General features: G+C 52.1%; 1 protein-coding gene across 1 annotated transcript; it reads right to left on the reverse strand.

Annotated features, from left to right (window-relative positions):
- Window positions 1-202: 202 nt before the first annotated feature.
- On the reverse strand, window positions 203-1,658 carry PODANS_2_1880 (uncharacterized protein; the record flags this gene model as incomplete). The annotated part of the gene is made up of 3 exons (XM_001910900.1): window positions 203-406; window positions 481-786; window positions 843-1,658. The coding sequence occupies 3 exons, from the start codon at window positions 1,656-1,658 to the stop codon at window positions 203-205; spliced, it is 1,326 nt and encodes a 441-aa protein (XP_001910935.1).
- Window positions 1,659-14,214: the final 12,556 nt, after the last annotated feature.

Below are 14,214 nucleotides of genomic sequence, written 5' to 3' on the forward strand. Positions count from 1 at the left end.
GTGCTGGTTGTTGCAAAGGTGATTGAATATATTTCCCTCTCCCACAAGGAGAAAAAAAAACGTATTCGGGTATTCGGAGAACATTTGGTGTGTGATATAAAAAAACGACATGGTTGCAGAAGACGGATACACGTGTTTGTTGCCTGGAAGGAGAGAAGACCAAAAAAAACAAGAAAACAAAAAGAAAAAAGACCGGTCAATACTAGCTCCGGTCCTCGGATGGCTTCGGCCTCAGCGACCTCTGATCAAGCTGCCTTTTTCGCTCCAGTTTCGCATAGTGAAGACCGCAGGCGTTGCATAGCGTCCTCGCCCCGTCGGGACCGCGCCTCCACTCTGGGGTGTCAATCCTGTTGCAGCTGTGACACCGTCCGGGAGGAGCCGCACGCTGTTTTGATAACTTTGTTAGCTTGCCATGTGCCATTTATCCGGTAACCATCTGTCAGACAACAACAAAAAAAAAAGAAAGAAAAAAAAACTTACGCCGCGCCGTTTCTTAACCTCGTTCAGACTGTAGGCTGGCTTCATCCCGTCGTTGTACATGGCCACATCCTCGTCCTCGGGCTTTCGGCCGTGATCGCGCGCTCGCTCGTCCTGAATTCTATTCCGTTGAATCATTTCCCGCACCTCCTCGAGCTTCTTGAGGGCAAGCAGGAGGCTGTTGAGAAGCCCGCCGACCTCGTTCTCGGTGGGCATTCTCGACAGGATGGGCTGTGAGCCACCCTGCTCCCGCGCGGCAGCTACGTAGGCCTCGGCAAAATTGAAGCCAGTACGGCACGAGTTGGCAACCTGGTATAATTTGTTAGCATCTGAGTTTTGGCATCACGGTTCAAGATGCGACTCACGATTTGCAGAGCATCTTGGTAGCCATATGTTTCGTAATGCTTGTCCAGGGCGGCCTTGTAGTCCGACAACCGATGGTGCATATATTCGCTGTTTTCCTCACCATACGCAGGTGGCCGTTGCGAATCATATGGGGATGAGAAGCCTGGTCCTGAGCTTCTAGGGGATGCTGGGTATGCCGACAGAGGCAACTGTCCAGGTGGCAGGCGTCCGGTTTCAGAATAAAGCCCTGGCAACTGCTGCGGCGGCTGCTCGCGATGGCCAGCGCTGAGAGGCGGTTGTTGTGGCTGCGGTGGCCTGTGGTCCGACTCAGCCGAGTCGACTTTGTGTGCATGTGAAGGGGAGTGGTGTGGCCCCGAGAAAGTGTTCAGTGGTGGAGGTGCAGGTCGGCTAGCCAAAGTAGGCCGTGATGGGTCAGAGAAGGCAGGGAGGGTATCTGATCGTGGGTAACCCGACGATACAGGATGCAGTGTTCTTGGCGACTGGTTCTTCTCGACTCCAGCCTCAAAGGACCGTGGCGGACCTGTGAGCGATGCGACCGAGAAAGGCGCTGGGAGGCTCTGAGGAGGCATTTGTTGAGGCACTGGGGGTGCAAATGACCCAGGCTTTGTCCCCGAGATGACTTCGGAGATGGAAGGGAGGGATTGCCGGTGGTTGTTAGCGGATTCCGGTTCTTCAGCCGACCGGCGCGGCTCAACCGGCGAGATCATGCCAGGGATGCTGGTGACGGGAGCCGAGTGTGGGTATCCCGAATTATACGAAGAGTGATGCTGATGGTAACCCGGGGCGCTCGGGCTGATGATGGTAGCGGTCGCCATGTTTTGCCCTTCTCTATACGAGGTATCGATGCGTTGGTCTCGAGGTCGTCTATCAAAATGATCCAAGGGGTTGCTGTTGGCAGTTGGAATTCCACTGGAGAATTGAGAATGTTAGACGCGCCTTGGGGAAGGGAGCAGCAGCAATCAAGCAAAGAAGAAAAAGTCACAAACCTTTGCCTGTTACCTGAATCACCCGCTTCCATAGCGGGTCTTGTTCAACTATGTGTGTATATATATCCTTCAAGCAAGCAAGGCGCTACGGTGTGTGTTTGACGTGCAGATTGACGGGTGGTGCTTGTCGAGTGCGCACAGTCGCTACCATCCAGCTGGCGGTGACGGTCGGACTTGGGACCGTTTTTGGCGTCGGCTCTGCGGCTCAATCAGGGCCGGTGGGCAACGGTGGTTCAGCGAACGTATAAGAATGCTATTGTCGGCTTTCCGCTTTTCGGTTCCGTAGGCAGTCCGCGGGCCAATTCCTGAGAGGAGAGGCCTAATAGCACTCAACAAGCACGGGGCGATGCTGCAAGAATCCTCAAAGGGCACGGCGGCGGTAGATTGGGGGGGGGGGTGGAAGGCAGTAGGTCACAGGCGTGCAAAAGACGGACAGGAAAGGGAGGCCAGGTGGAGGTGGGCGGACAGGCGCGGTTTTGTGTCTTTCCTTATTTTGTTAGGGGACCCGGGGGGAGGGGGCTGCTGAGGCTAGAGGACTCGCAGATAGCCAGCCGCTCGGGGGGAGAAGGGGGGGGGAAAGGTAGGTATGTATGTGTACTGTGTGGGTTTGGGGTGGATTGGAGGGAGGGGCGATCGAGATCAGGTGTGGGTCACCACTCTCCCGTGGAAATGGATTGTGGGAAACGTGCTGTTTCCCCCCGGACCCTTGTGTCTCGCGCCGACGTGAGACCAGGTACCTCGACCAAGCGTTAGCGTTCCCAGCTCCGCACCTCGCAAGCCTGGGCAGAGAAGCAGCCAGCCAGCCAGCCTACGGATACAGCCAGTCAGCCAGCTCGTCCACAGCACAGCACAGCACAGCGCAGCTCCCACAGCAGCAAGCACCAAACAGCTCACTCACCCCCCTCTTTTCGAGCCGAGTGAGAAGAGGAAAGCAAGCTGCCAAGCCCGGGCTACCAGATTCGATGATGCCTGTGCCGTGTTGATGTCACTGTCCTGCCAATCTGGACGATCGTTGCGAAGAAACCGAAAAGGCGGAACAATTCGCTCTCGGCCCTGGCGGGCTCGTGTGGTTGGCCAGAAATCCCTCTGCCTGGATAGTGATGACGACTGGTCGTTGGAATTGGGAACTGGTGCACCGTAGTCAAAGCAGAAGAGACAGGAAAAGAGAAGAGAAAGCGAAAGCGACCGGGCCGCTGATGGGCGAGGGCCGGACGATAGACAGTAATTATTACTACCTTCTCTCTCTCACCTCGAGGTGGGAGCACCTCCAAGCTGCAACACGGGTAGATGAGTCTGGTAGTGGCAGTTTATAGCTTGCTGTGCGTACACTACCGTGCTCTGTGTGCCTCACACAAAGTCGGAGAAAAAGACGGGAGGACTTGAAAAGGCTCTCCCTCTCCCCAGATCGATTGGAAAACATGCTACAGTAAGTACTGGTACTTGCCCAACAGCGTCTTATGTCCGCAGTCTCTTTTGCTGGTTGCTGCTGCAGCATCAGGCACTTCTGGAAATGCTCTCTACCTGTTCTTCCAAGTACTGTACTGTACCTCGCGGTACCGGAAACGATCGCGTTCCCGGCATGGCATGGCATGGCATGGCTTCTCCCTCTCTCTGATGAGATTTGATGAACCGATGCGCGGGTCGTCCAGTCAGGAAATGCAGTTGGTTTGAGTGGGGGAGGGAAGGGGGTGCATGGGGGCGCCATCTCATGCTCCACCTGATGCTTGGGTTACCACTGGGCTGGGGCCTTGCTGCGATGCTGGCTGGGATTTTGGTCAGCCAGGAATTTGGTACCCCAGCCCGATGCGGTGAGGGCAAACCTTGTCGCCTGGTTGGCCGGCTTCCTGCCGAGTCCACTTTGTCCACGGGTACTTGGCGGTACCAGGAGATGTCGACACCCCGTCACCGTACCGTGTGCTCTTTTTGGCTTCGAACTGTGTCGTCGCTTCCTCCTCGACAGAAGAAGGAAAACGTCAGCGCCCAGCAAAAAAAAAAAAGCAAAAAAAAACGCCAGCTGACAAGGAAACACCCCCCAAGGTCTCCAAGGTGGGTGCATTTCGATCTGCAGGATCCTTTTCGAGTCACGTTATTAGAAGAACATGACAGATAACAGTCTCAACCACAATCATTGTTTGATCAAATGGCAAGTTCCGCCGTCGTCCCGAGCTGCTGCCATTGTCTGCCGCATTCAAGAGGGCGGCTCACATCTCTATCCGTATGTACACGGCCTCTGTCCCCGCACACAGAAGATCTGGCTATCGGATCGGACATCGCTCCCCGATCTGGGTGCCGTATCGTGCCACTGTGCCTCCACCATAGGTCAGCTTTTGAGCGCGTACGTAAGGTAGCTATTGTACGTGTGTACTAGGTGGCATGTTGGGCAGATAAGGAAACATCCAGGCAGCAGCAAACACGCCCAGCGTCATAGTGTATAAAAGTCTGGTTAAGCTTATGTTACGGACTTATTTGTCGGGTCGCTCAGGGCGGCAACGGAGGCTGCACCAACAACAGCTGGAGAGCACTTGTTTCTGTGGTGGGTTTTCGGTAGGGAATCTCTGAGTCTGCCGAGGCCAATTCATCACTATCGCACGATTTCACCCTGGTGTTTGCCCGGCTTGGCGTCACATTCTAGAAGGAAAATGTCTGTGACTGCCCCCTATGCTGGATCGAGATCCCTGGTCTTGGCCCCCTGTGTCGTGTAAATCGTTGCTGTAAACGGCAATCCCAGCCAGACCAGATGGATGGGACGGATGAGATGACGCCTTTGTTCCAATACAACCGCTGTTTATACTATCTGGCCAGCCGTCTGGCTCTGCTTGAATGTGCTGTCACAGGGCGCTGTGGAACAGCGTCGTAGCTGTGAGCTATTGAGGAGTTATATCCAGTGGTTGCTCACTAGTCCAGTCGGGGCACTCCGAGCATAGCAGACTGCCGATTTCCCCAGCGATCGGTACCGGTATCTCGGCGGAGAATGTGCATAAGCAGTTCCCTGCTTTTCAGTCGGCTCCGTGGTCCGCTGGAGGGCTCAGCAGAGGGAAAATTGCCAACGGTTGGCAGTTTTCCAGTCCCGGCATCTGTCAGAGAATGCCAGCGCCCAAGGCGGCTGGTCTGGCAGCCGCTGACCTGACAAACTCACCTGATGGAGGGGTAGTATTCCGACCTCTCCATCTCCGCCTCGACGAATGGGCTGTGGCATCACACTGCTCCCAGGTGCACTCAGCCATATGAGCTGGCACTCTGGTGCGTGATACAAACAGTGCGGTGTTGCTACCAGCGGCTCCCAGAGATATGCCGAGCGAGGTGAATGAAAAGGCCTCATCGTGGTCAGAAGAGGCGGGCCCCCGTCCAGCATGAAATTCCCTCTATCGACTTCTGGCTTTTATGACGAATCTCCAAGCGGGAATAGTGTCAGGTATCGCATCCGCTCCATCCTCTCGCCCCTCCAAATCTCCGGGTCTCCCAGCGTGGGGCCGCCGCGAGGGTCGTGTCGTGATGGATTCAGGAGGTTCGCACACGAGGAATACGACGCTGTTCCAACACCAGCACGTGGGCTCTTGCTGGGTTGTACCACGGGATACCCTGAGGATTTCGAGGGAGCGGTTTGAACCGAAGGATTGGGCCACAAGGGGTTTCTCATCGATCGGATCTGGCCTGGTGCCCCCGCTGACGGGCAAGGGTCATGAGATGAAAGGACACGGCCAATCTTGAGTGCCACAGTGCATGGCGCTAGGCTGGCAGGCCTGCGTGCTGAAAGGTTGCGGTTTGCTGGATTTTTCTCGCTAATCGAATGGCCGAATCGGCCGGGCTTGGGCCTTGTCGAGAGCGTGGATGGGTGGAATATGGGCAGATGGGATGATGGAATCAGTGGAAAATGCAACGCACCCGAAAAGTCCCGCCAAGCTCGGTTTTGTGAGCGGCCCAATCTGTTTTCCCCGCTCTGCAACTCCACGGGCAGACGGGTTGGCCCTATCAGCATTGGCTGATTATTTTCCTGCAGACCAAAGAGCTGTCTGCGACAAGAAAAAAATCGCTGAAACGGGCAACATTCACGGGTAAAGTCAGATGATGAACGGTGGATCGGCTTCGGGGGAAAACCGCGCGGGAAGGGAAAGATGGCGTCGATATGTTCGATATTTGCATGTACGGCACGTGATTGTGAGGTAATAGGTATTAGGTATCTCCCCGCAATTTGCAGGATATTCCTCTTCGGACAAGAGAAGCTGTGGCGGTGGTAGTGTACCTATGCTGTCTCGAGAACTTTCGGCAGAATGCTACCTGGAGAAGCAACAGCAGCATCAGCAGCATCATCATCAATCAACCCGCAACTCTGGGAGATCGAACCAACAACAGCTGGGAACGGATATCATCATTTTAGTACATGCCGCGGGAAGAGCGTCACCTATCTAGTGTCGCGGTCCCTGTCTGCCTGACCCGCTTTTTGTTCCACGCTTGGGCCTGGTGGACGATGGAACCGTTCGTCCTAAAAATACCACCAACGCCCGCACTGTGTACCTCTGAAGCTTCCCAGCAGTGAGAGGTGTACAGTGTGCCGATGATCTCAACCGCTCTTGCATCTGTCAGAAACAGGAATTCTGCGCCCCTGGCATTCTTCTCTGCATCTGCCACTCACCTGTCATCACTTTCCCTTTTCCCCATCGCTGTGCCTCGTCAGCCATCACAAAACGAACACCGAGCCCAGGACTGACCACCAGTGCAGTGAGATGTGTGCGTGCCCAAGGCCCCACAGCGGGGAGAATTGGACGGAACAGCATCCGGGCTCACGCTCGGTGACGAGCCTTCTTTCCCTCGGGAGCGGCGGAGAACTTTCCGGGCTCTGTGCTCTCTGCTCGTTTAGTTTCAAAACATGCTGATCCGATAGATCCCCAGTGATTTCTTCAGAAAACATTCAGGCACCCGAACCTGAAGGCACCATCGCTCTTTTCCCCTTTCTGGCCTGCTGTTCATCAAGACCCTGACAGCTAAAACGCACTATCGACCAGACCAGGATCGGATATGGACAGGTTTTCTTAACGGTTGCTTTTATCACGCTAGCCATCTTGATCTCGTGTGGGGACCCAGCGGGCCAGAGGAAAGCGAATACGTGAGATCGACACAACGAGACATCCACCCAACGGCCGGCAGTTGTGGGTGCAAGAGGCCGGAATAACTGGGAACAAGTGGCCGTTCTTACCGACACATCTTCTTCGAAGCCTTCTTCCCGAGCCTACCTACCACCAACCGCTCTTCCACAAGTTCTTCGTATCGTGCGGTCTGTCTCTACGAGGAGCCCATACTCACCCTAGGTCCAACACCATCCCGCAGATGTCCGATGTGGCAGCCTGGGGATACGGCAAACCTCGCACAAATACAACTCTGCTTAAGTCAGCGGTGGTTGCGTTCTCGCAGCCCTCACACTCTCTGGCCGTCTAAGGGGATGGGCTCTGGATTGGGAATGGTTCCTGAATGAGCCAATGTCCCAATTCCTGCCATTGGTGCGGGGGTCCGTAGCCGCATCCCAGATCAGGCGATATCTGCAGGAAATCACATCTCGCGACCTTCCCACTGGGTTCCATCGAGACCGATGTCGCGCTGGCCCCCCGTCAATGTACTCACAGGTACCTTAATTACTGGCCGACCCCACTGACCAACAACCCTCCCTGTCCGGTTTCATGGTTCGCTGCCCACCCTTGCCCGTCCCACGAGCCTGCCGAGCTCCGGACTAGTTCAGAGGATTATCAGCTTCGCCGGCGACCTTTCCAGAAGTCAGATTGGCTGGAAAAAGAGGGGTGGGGGCGGTGGGGGCACGGGGAACCGTGCTCCATGTTCTGTTCTGACGCGGTCGACGATGGGGATTGCAACGTTGGAAAGGACGCCCTGCATCCGATCATCCAATTTTATCGCCTCTCCATCGCATCCGCATGACGAGATCCAAGTTCTGTTTCTCGTGTGTCGACCACTAGCACGAGTCCGTTGGCAAGTGTTGGAGGTTGGGGGACTTTGGCGGGAGAGGGGGGGGGGGGCAGGGCAGTATCTCGCTGAATATCAGTCACCAGGTCTTCCTGCCATGTGGCATGTCGTTAGCCCGCTGCAGGCAGAATTATTGAGACTGATGGCTCTGACGTTGACAGCTTTGACAGGTTCGGCCAATTTTCTCGAACAAGAAGAAGCCTACTACATACATGTCGGGTTGATAAAAATGCACATGCATTACATCGATACACACCGAATCTCACCTACTACTATTGTGCTGTCTCATTGGATGTGTTCTGTTCAGCCTGAAAAGAGAATTGTGTGTGTTTTTCCCCCCATCGATCTCACAAAATCTCTTATCTCAACCCGTTCGTTCCCGCGGGCTGCTGCGCACCCCACAGTCCATCGCATCTGATGGGTAATTTTTTTTTTCCCGATCTGATTTCCATCGCATCTGATCTGATCTGACCCGACCGATCTTGGGAGGATTTTTTCGATTCCGCAGCAGCCAGGGTGTGGGAATTGATTTACTACGTCAACTCCGGCCCCATATAGCCTTGTTTTGAGTTTTTCCAACGGTCAAAGACACATCGGGTTTTGCGTTGTCAAGGACTGAAGAAAGATAGGTAAAACCCGCATTCGCTTCTAATGCAGGCAGGATATCCACCGACTTTTTCGGATGTGTGGGGGGAGTATGGATGGGACTTGGAAGTGTGGTCACGGGATGGGGATATGGAGGTGGATGGCTGGGCTAAAAATATCGGGAATTTTCCTGCATTGGACACATCACTTATCCTACCTACGTGCGGTCTGGGGGGGTTGCCTACTACTTACATGTGTCACTGAGACTGAGAAATGTATTCTCGTGTCAGAAGATATTTTTTGTTTTTTTGGCCATTGGAAAATCAAGGCGGCGGTGGCCAACAACATTTGTCACACGTGGTCGAGCAGTCAGTCAGTGTGTTAAACGAAGCGTACATATATAATCGTCCTTGATATGTACCGATCCGTGGCAGGTACGCGGTGTCATCAACAACAAGTCGAGGCTGAAGGATTGGCACTAGCTTTGAACAGCCAGACAACGGGTGCTTGCTTTTGCCTTCCCGCTTTTTTTTTCTTTCTTTTTTTTTTTGAAAATCCCCGACGGGTTGTGTTACCTGTTTCTGTGCGAGGGGGTATCATGGTTTTTTTTTTGGACCAGTTGATGCTTCGGCTTGATGTATGTCAAATGGCAGCCGGCAGTCGGATAGCTTCTACATAATTTGCATATTTGAGGATCCCGATGCTCGGACTGGGGGGGGGGGGGACGCTCGGATAGGGGAGTGGTAGGTTCGGAACGGTGGATTTCCCTTGTCTGTTGCTGTACAACCGTGGTCGAGGTATACTAAGGTAGGACAACTCTTTGCTTTGTTGTTTTGGTGGTCCGCTTGGGCCGCATGTTGGGCTTGTTGAGCCTCCTTTTCTCTCTCGGCTGAGGGGGCATGGTGAGGATATGAGGCTGACGACTGAGTGATTGTGACTCGGGCAACGGATCATACGTATTGCATATATCGTTGCCTTACTTTTGTACCCCCACTCTTTTGGGGTCTCTCTACCAGCAGCTTTGAGGGGGAGGAGGGGAGGGGGGATGGTCACGAGATCAGGATGAGCTTGGCGGGATCAAGTTGCTGTTGTTGTACAAGGACAAGTGGGTGGACTTTCCGAGGTTATGGGGGAAGTTGGAGCAACTCCAGATCCCGCACGCTGAGAGGTTCGATATGGTCGATTCCCGTTTTCGTGTTTTAGTCGTACTGGATTGGGAGAGACCAATGGTTGCGAGGGGGGGAGGTTTTGTTGAACGTTACGGTTACGCAGTTTTGTAACGAGAGATTCTGGACTCTCTGGAGTGGACTGGATGGGGAGGGGGGGAGCGTAATCTCGTCCTTCGATGTTGTTGCTGTGTGTGTGACAGTCATCAGGAAGTTGTGGTTGGTTGAGTGTGGCACTGTGGTTAGAAGGCCCGAAGGGAGGTGTAAGAATTACTTTACCTATGGGAGTACATTTGAGAAATGGGTTTGTGTGTTCCCAGAAGAACAACGCGACTTCAAGGGGGCAGCGATCATCACTATGAGAGTGGGTGTGGCTGTCTCACACCGGTCAATATCACTGACACATATCCACACGCCGGATGACCTCAACGGTAGGAGAGAAGGGGGGCGGAGGGGGGGGACCTGTCTCGCTCGATCTGGACAGATCTAGGACCTTGGGTTTGGGTGGTGTGGTTGCAAGCAAACCCCAAGGATGTCAGCACAAACACCACCAAAACCACGGAGGGTTTGAAGTTCCAGGCTGCTGGCCACGTAGGAGGCGCTTTGTGACAGCTTTTGCTCAGGGTGCATGGGCAAGTCACGCTCTATATTTGATGCATCTACCCTTGAGATCAGCAAAAGTGCTGTTTTTTGCTCGTCCGGCTTGGGTGTCAATCAGTGCCTCCCCTTTTCACAACCTCTAGGATGCAACTTACACCTGGAACTTTTCACGGCAGCTCTTCTTGTCTGTGTTCGTGATCATCGTTGCGGTGTAGCTATTGCCACGGCACACAGCTTGGATAGGACAGATTTCAGATCCTGCAGAGGGCCGATGAGGGACAAGGCCTAGAAAAATGTGCTTCGTATACGATCTGCTGGCTTTTCCCCGAGAGCAGATTTGTGGTCTCCAAGTTGTGGTCGCTTGCGTATTTGCAGAGAGATCTTGAGACAAGTACGCCTATACACTAGCACACAGGGGCCGCTTTCTTTTCTTCTTTCTTCTGTGTACATACATGTAAGTCAGTGTCGGTGATATGCACACAGACCCTTTTTTTTTATGTGTTCTGTTCTTCGATATCATTGCTTCTTTTTGTCGTGTCTCTTGCAGAGACGCTAAGCTGAGAGGAGCTTGGTGATGTTTCTGAGCTTGGTTTTCCCACAAAGACTTCTTCCAAAGAAGGGAATTCATCAGCGCGAGCGTGCGCGACACCAGGCAAGTGGTCCCCGCCCCCGCACCGTTCCTTGGGTCCGACCGTCCGTTGGTGGTTTTTGTTCCCGCTGAAGGAAAAATATGATATGATCGATACCTTGCGAGCTTGCATGGAGAAATATACCATGCTGGGTGAGACTACACTATGTTACTAGTAACCGAGAAAGTAGATCTCTTTGGCATGGTGGGTAAGATTTTCAACAAAGTTGCACAAGCAGAATGCCGAGTTCGAAATGGGGGAAGAAAGAGTGGTGATCGCTTTGGGGGAAGCGGGATCACCACCTTGCAGCTTGCAACTGTCAACCTCGGATCCCCCGCTTTTTTTTTGTGCTTCTGGTAGCCGATCGAAAAGCTGCCCGGTGGTCAGGGAATTCTGAATCGGGGGTACTTGATCCTGCTTCCCCTGTCTTTTCCCCATCTCTTTCTCTCTCTGTCTTGCTTTCCCCTGCCTGCCGGCTGAGCTGCGCTGACGTCTATCGCGGATTCTTTTGGGCATCCAGCTCGCGGTTGTCGATTTTCAGCTCTTTCCTACTGACGACTATGTGACGAAGCTAAACCCAAAAAAGTCCAGCATCACCTTATCTCCCATAGTCACATTTATCTTTCACCACTCATCCCTCTCAAGCTCAACTACCGAGGTCCAACCCCCCCCAAGTCTAGGCTCATCTGGTACGCTCTGGATCTGATCAGCGGGTTGTCCATCGAAGGAAATCAGATCAGATCAAGCCCATGACTTGCAGTCCCTTCCGGAGAAATGTCAAAAGTCTGGTTGAAACACTGCAGCACACACGCACACACGCGGAGTTGTATCGAAACGTTGATCTTTACCTCGAATCCGGAACCAATATCTCATTCACTATAGCAGATCGCCTACAGATTTTCCCCATTTGTTACCCTGCTGTTAGCCTCCTGCTAGCCTAAGACATATAACGGACGATAAGGCAAGTTCTCCAAAATTAAAAATCCGGAGAGGTAACATTGGGAAAAGCCAATTGTACGCTACACCTACCTATCAACCTGCTATTATATAAGCACCCAAATTGTAACTCGGGCAGGTGCCACAGTAGGCACAGGCATTTTTTTAGCTAATCTTTCCAATGTTAACTTTTTGGATTTTTTTTTGAAAAACTTGCCTTATCGTCCTTTATAGACATGGCCGTATATGGACCTACATACATAGCTGCCTTTATTCTGCACAGGCAGCAAAGGCGCTAAATTCCTAGCTTTTTTTTTTTTTTGCGCGGGAGAAGAAACAGTAAAGGAAGAAAAAAACAATGTCTGTCAAAACTCTTGGGGGTTCTTTGATCCGGTAAGGACTATCTGTACGGTTTCTGTGAGTCTTTTGGGGAGGTGGGGGAGTGGGTGAATGTAAGCTATGTCTCACTCTATCTCGCAAGCATCTATTGGAAGTGGAAAAAAAGTGAGATCTGAGCTGCTTGTCTTGTGTGTGTGTGTGTGTGTGTGTGTGTGTGTGTGTGTGTGTGTGTGTGTGTGTGTGTGGTGGTGGCGAGCCAAGAAGGGATAGGCATAATCATTACATACGTGAGAGGCACACACACATGCACATCGGCATCGAATCGATCTTACTTTTTGCCTTTGCATCTCGGGGACCCGGAGACAGGGACGTGGGGAGGTGTGAGATGATGCTTGGGAAGGGGGAGGCTTGGCGGTTTGGTGGCTTTTGTTGGTTGGGGATGGGGTGCTGATGGTTTTTGTCAGGTGCTGGTGGTGAGCAAACTTCACCAGACCGGCCATGTCAACGTGATGTAAGAGATGATAGAGAGTCTATCTATTGACATCAGCACGTAAGAGGGAATCCAAGTACCAAAAAGCATACCTACCTGAACTAATCAAGCGGAAGTTCTCAAGACAAAAATTGCAGACAAATCATTGAGTTGGACTGCCAGTATCGTATTCGCGCAGATTACCCCTTGGAGGAGATAGGACACTGCTATCTTTTACACGGCCACAAACATGATAGGACTAAGATAGGTAGGTAGGTGTGAGAAATAAATGTCAGTTAAATGTGTCTTCATCTCTTCCAAAACCTCCAAATAAGGGTATCAGAGCCTATGTAGCAGATGTGAGCACACTCCATGTGTCAGGCATATCTTCAATAACAACACTGGCAATTAAAAGTTACAGGACAGCTCACGCGTCATAAAAGACGCTGGGTTTGTAGTTATGATATGGCGAAGAATGGGTATGGTGTTGGTGGTGTATGCGCCATGGTGGTCCTGAGATGATGAATAACTCACCTACCAAGAAGTATTCCAAGGTACCCTTTGACCTGGGCGTAAGCCCAGATATAGAGATTCGAACAAAAGATTTATTTCATCAGGAAAACACTCTTTAGTCGCCACAAAAGCCAACTCTGCGCCTTCTCAAACTTGAACTAATGTACATACCTGACCTGGACTCTGAACCTATACTGAGCTCGTACGTGTGGTGGATTATCTTATAATAGTAGTAACAGATCAGACATGAATGTGTATCCTCCCTTCTCGCTCGTAGGAATGAGATAAGCCTGATTCCTAACTGCCCGATTCTATTTAGCTCAACGATTTTGACTTCTATTCCCCTCGCTTTACGTCTCCCTGATGGATCTGGTATTGTGAAAACCAGTGAGATTGTTCCAAAAGAAACAGCTCCTTCTTTTAAAATGTTCGTGGATAGGTATCTAGAGTGGTTCTAGAGCTAAAACTTTGGTTGAACCTCAAGTATCTAGAGTCGGACAATTACTTGGCCACCGCCCAGGAACCTCCACACCTCGCTGATGACAACTTTCTTTCGCCTCTTTATCGTGTCACGGAGCGGTTAGCCTAAAGGAGGGGAAAGCGGCTCTGGGAGACTGAGGATGCTATACGTCCCTCAGGTTGATGGTAGTTGGGCACCTACAGAGAAGGTTGGTTGGACTGTGAGAGCCACCTAGTAGTCGATGTCCTCCGCTGTCCACTCCTTCTGTCCAGAGGACTCAGCTATCTCGCAAGCCTCTACTTCTTAACGATTCTCTCCAGTTTCACTTTAACTCGACATAAGGATCATAATGTATCGGACTCAGAACCCTGGAGAGGTCGGTCGGTAATAACCAGAGCAGCAGCAGCAGCAGCAGCAGCAGTAGTAGTAGTAGTAGTAGTAGAGGCATCAGAATCAATTAACAAGGGAGCTGGCGCTCACAGCAGGCGCTCAGTCACAGACGTGTTGCATATTTCAACGTGGATTTGAGAGAAGTTTTGATTTGTTGTTGTAAACGTAGTAGTAAATTCATGCTTCATAACTCATTCCTAAAAGCCAAAATGAAACAAGCGTTCTATCCCCCAAATCGCAGACAAAAGTTACAATATTGTTACAGGGTATCTCCATCATCCCCATCATGCGCCCATCACATCCATTATCATATCCCATCATTCATATGCAT

Source organism: Podospora anserina, chromosome 2, assembly GCF_000226545.1.
Source record: "Podospora anserina S mat+ genomic DNA chromosome 2, supercontig 2".
NCBI classification, from domain to species: Eukaryota; Fungi; Ascomycota; class Sordariomycetes; order Sordariales; family Podosporaceae; genus Podospora; species Podospora anserina.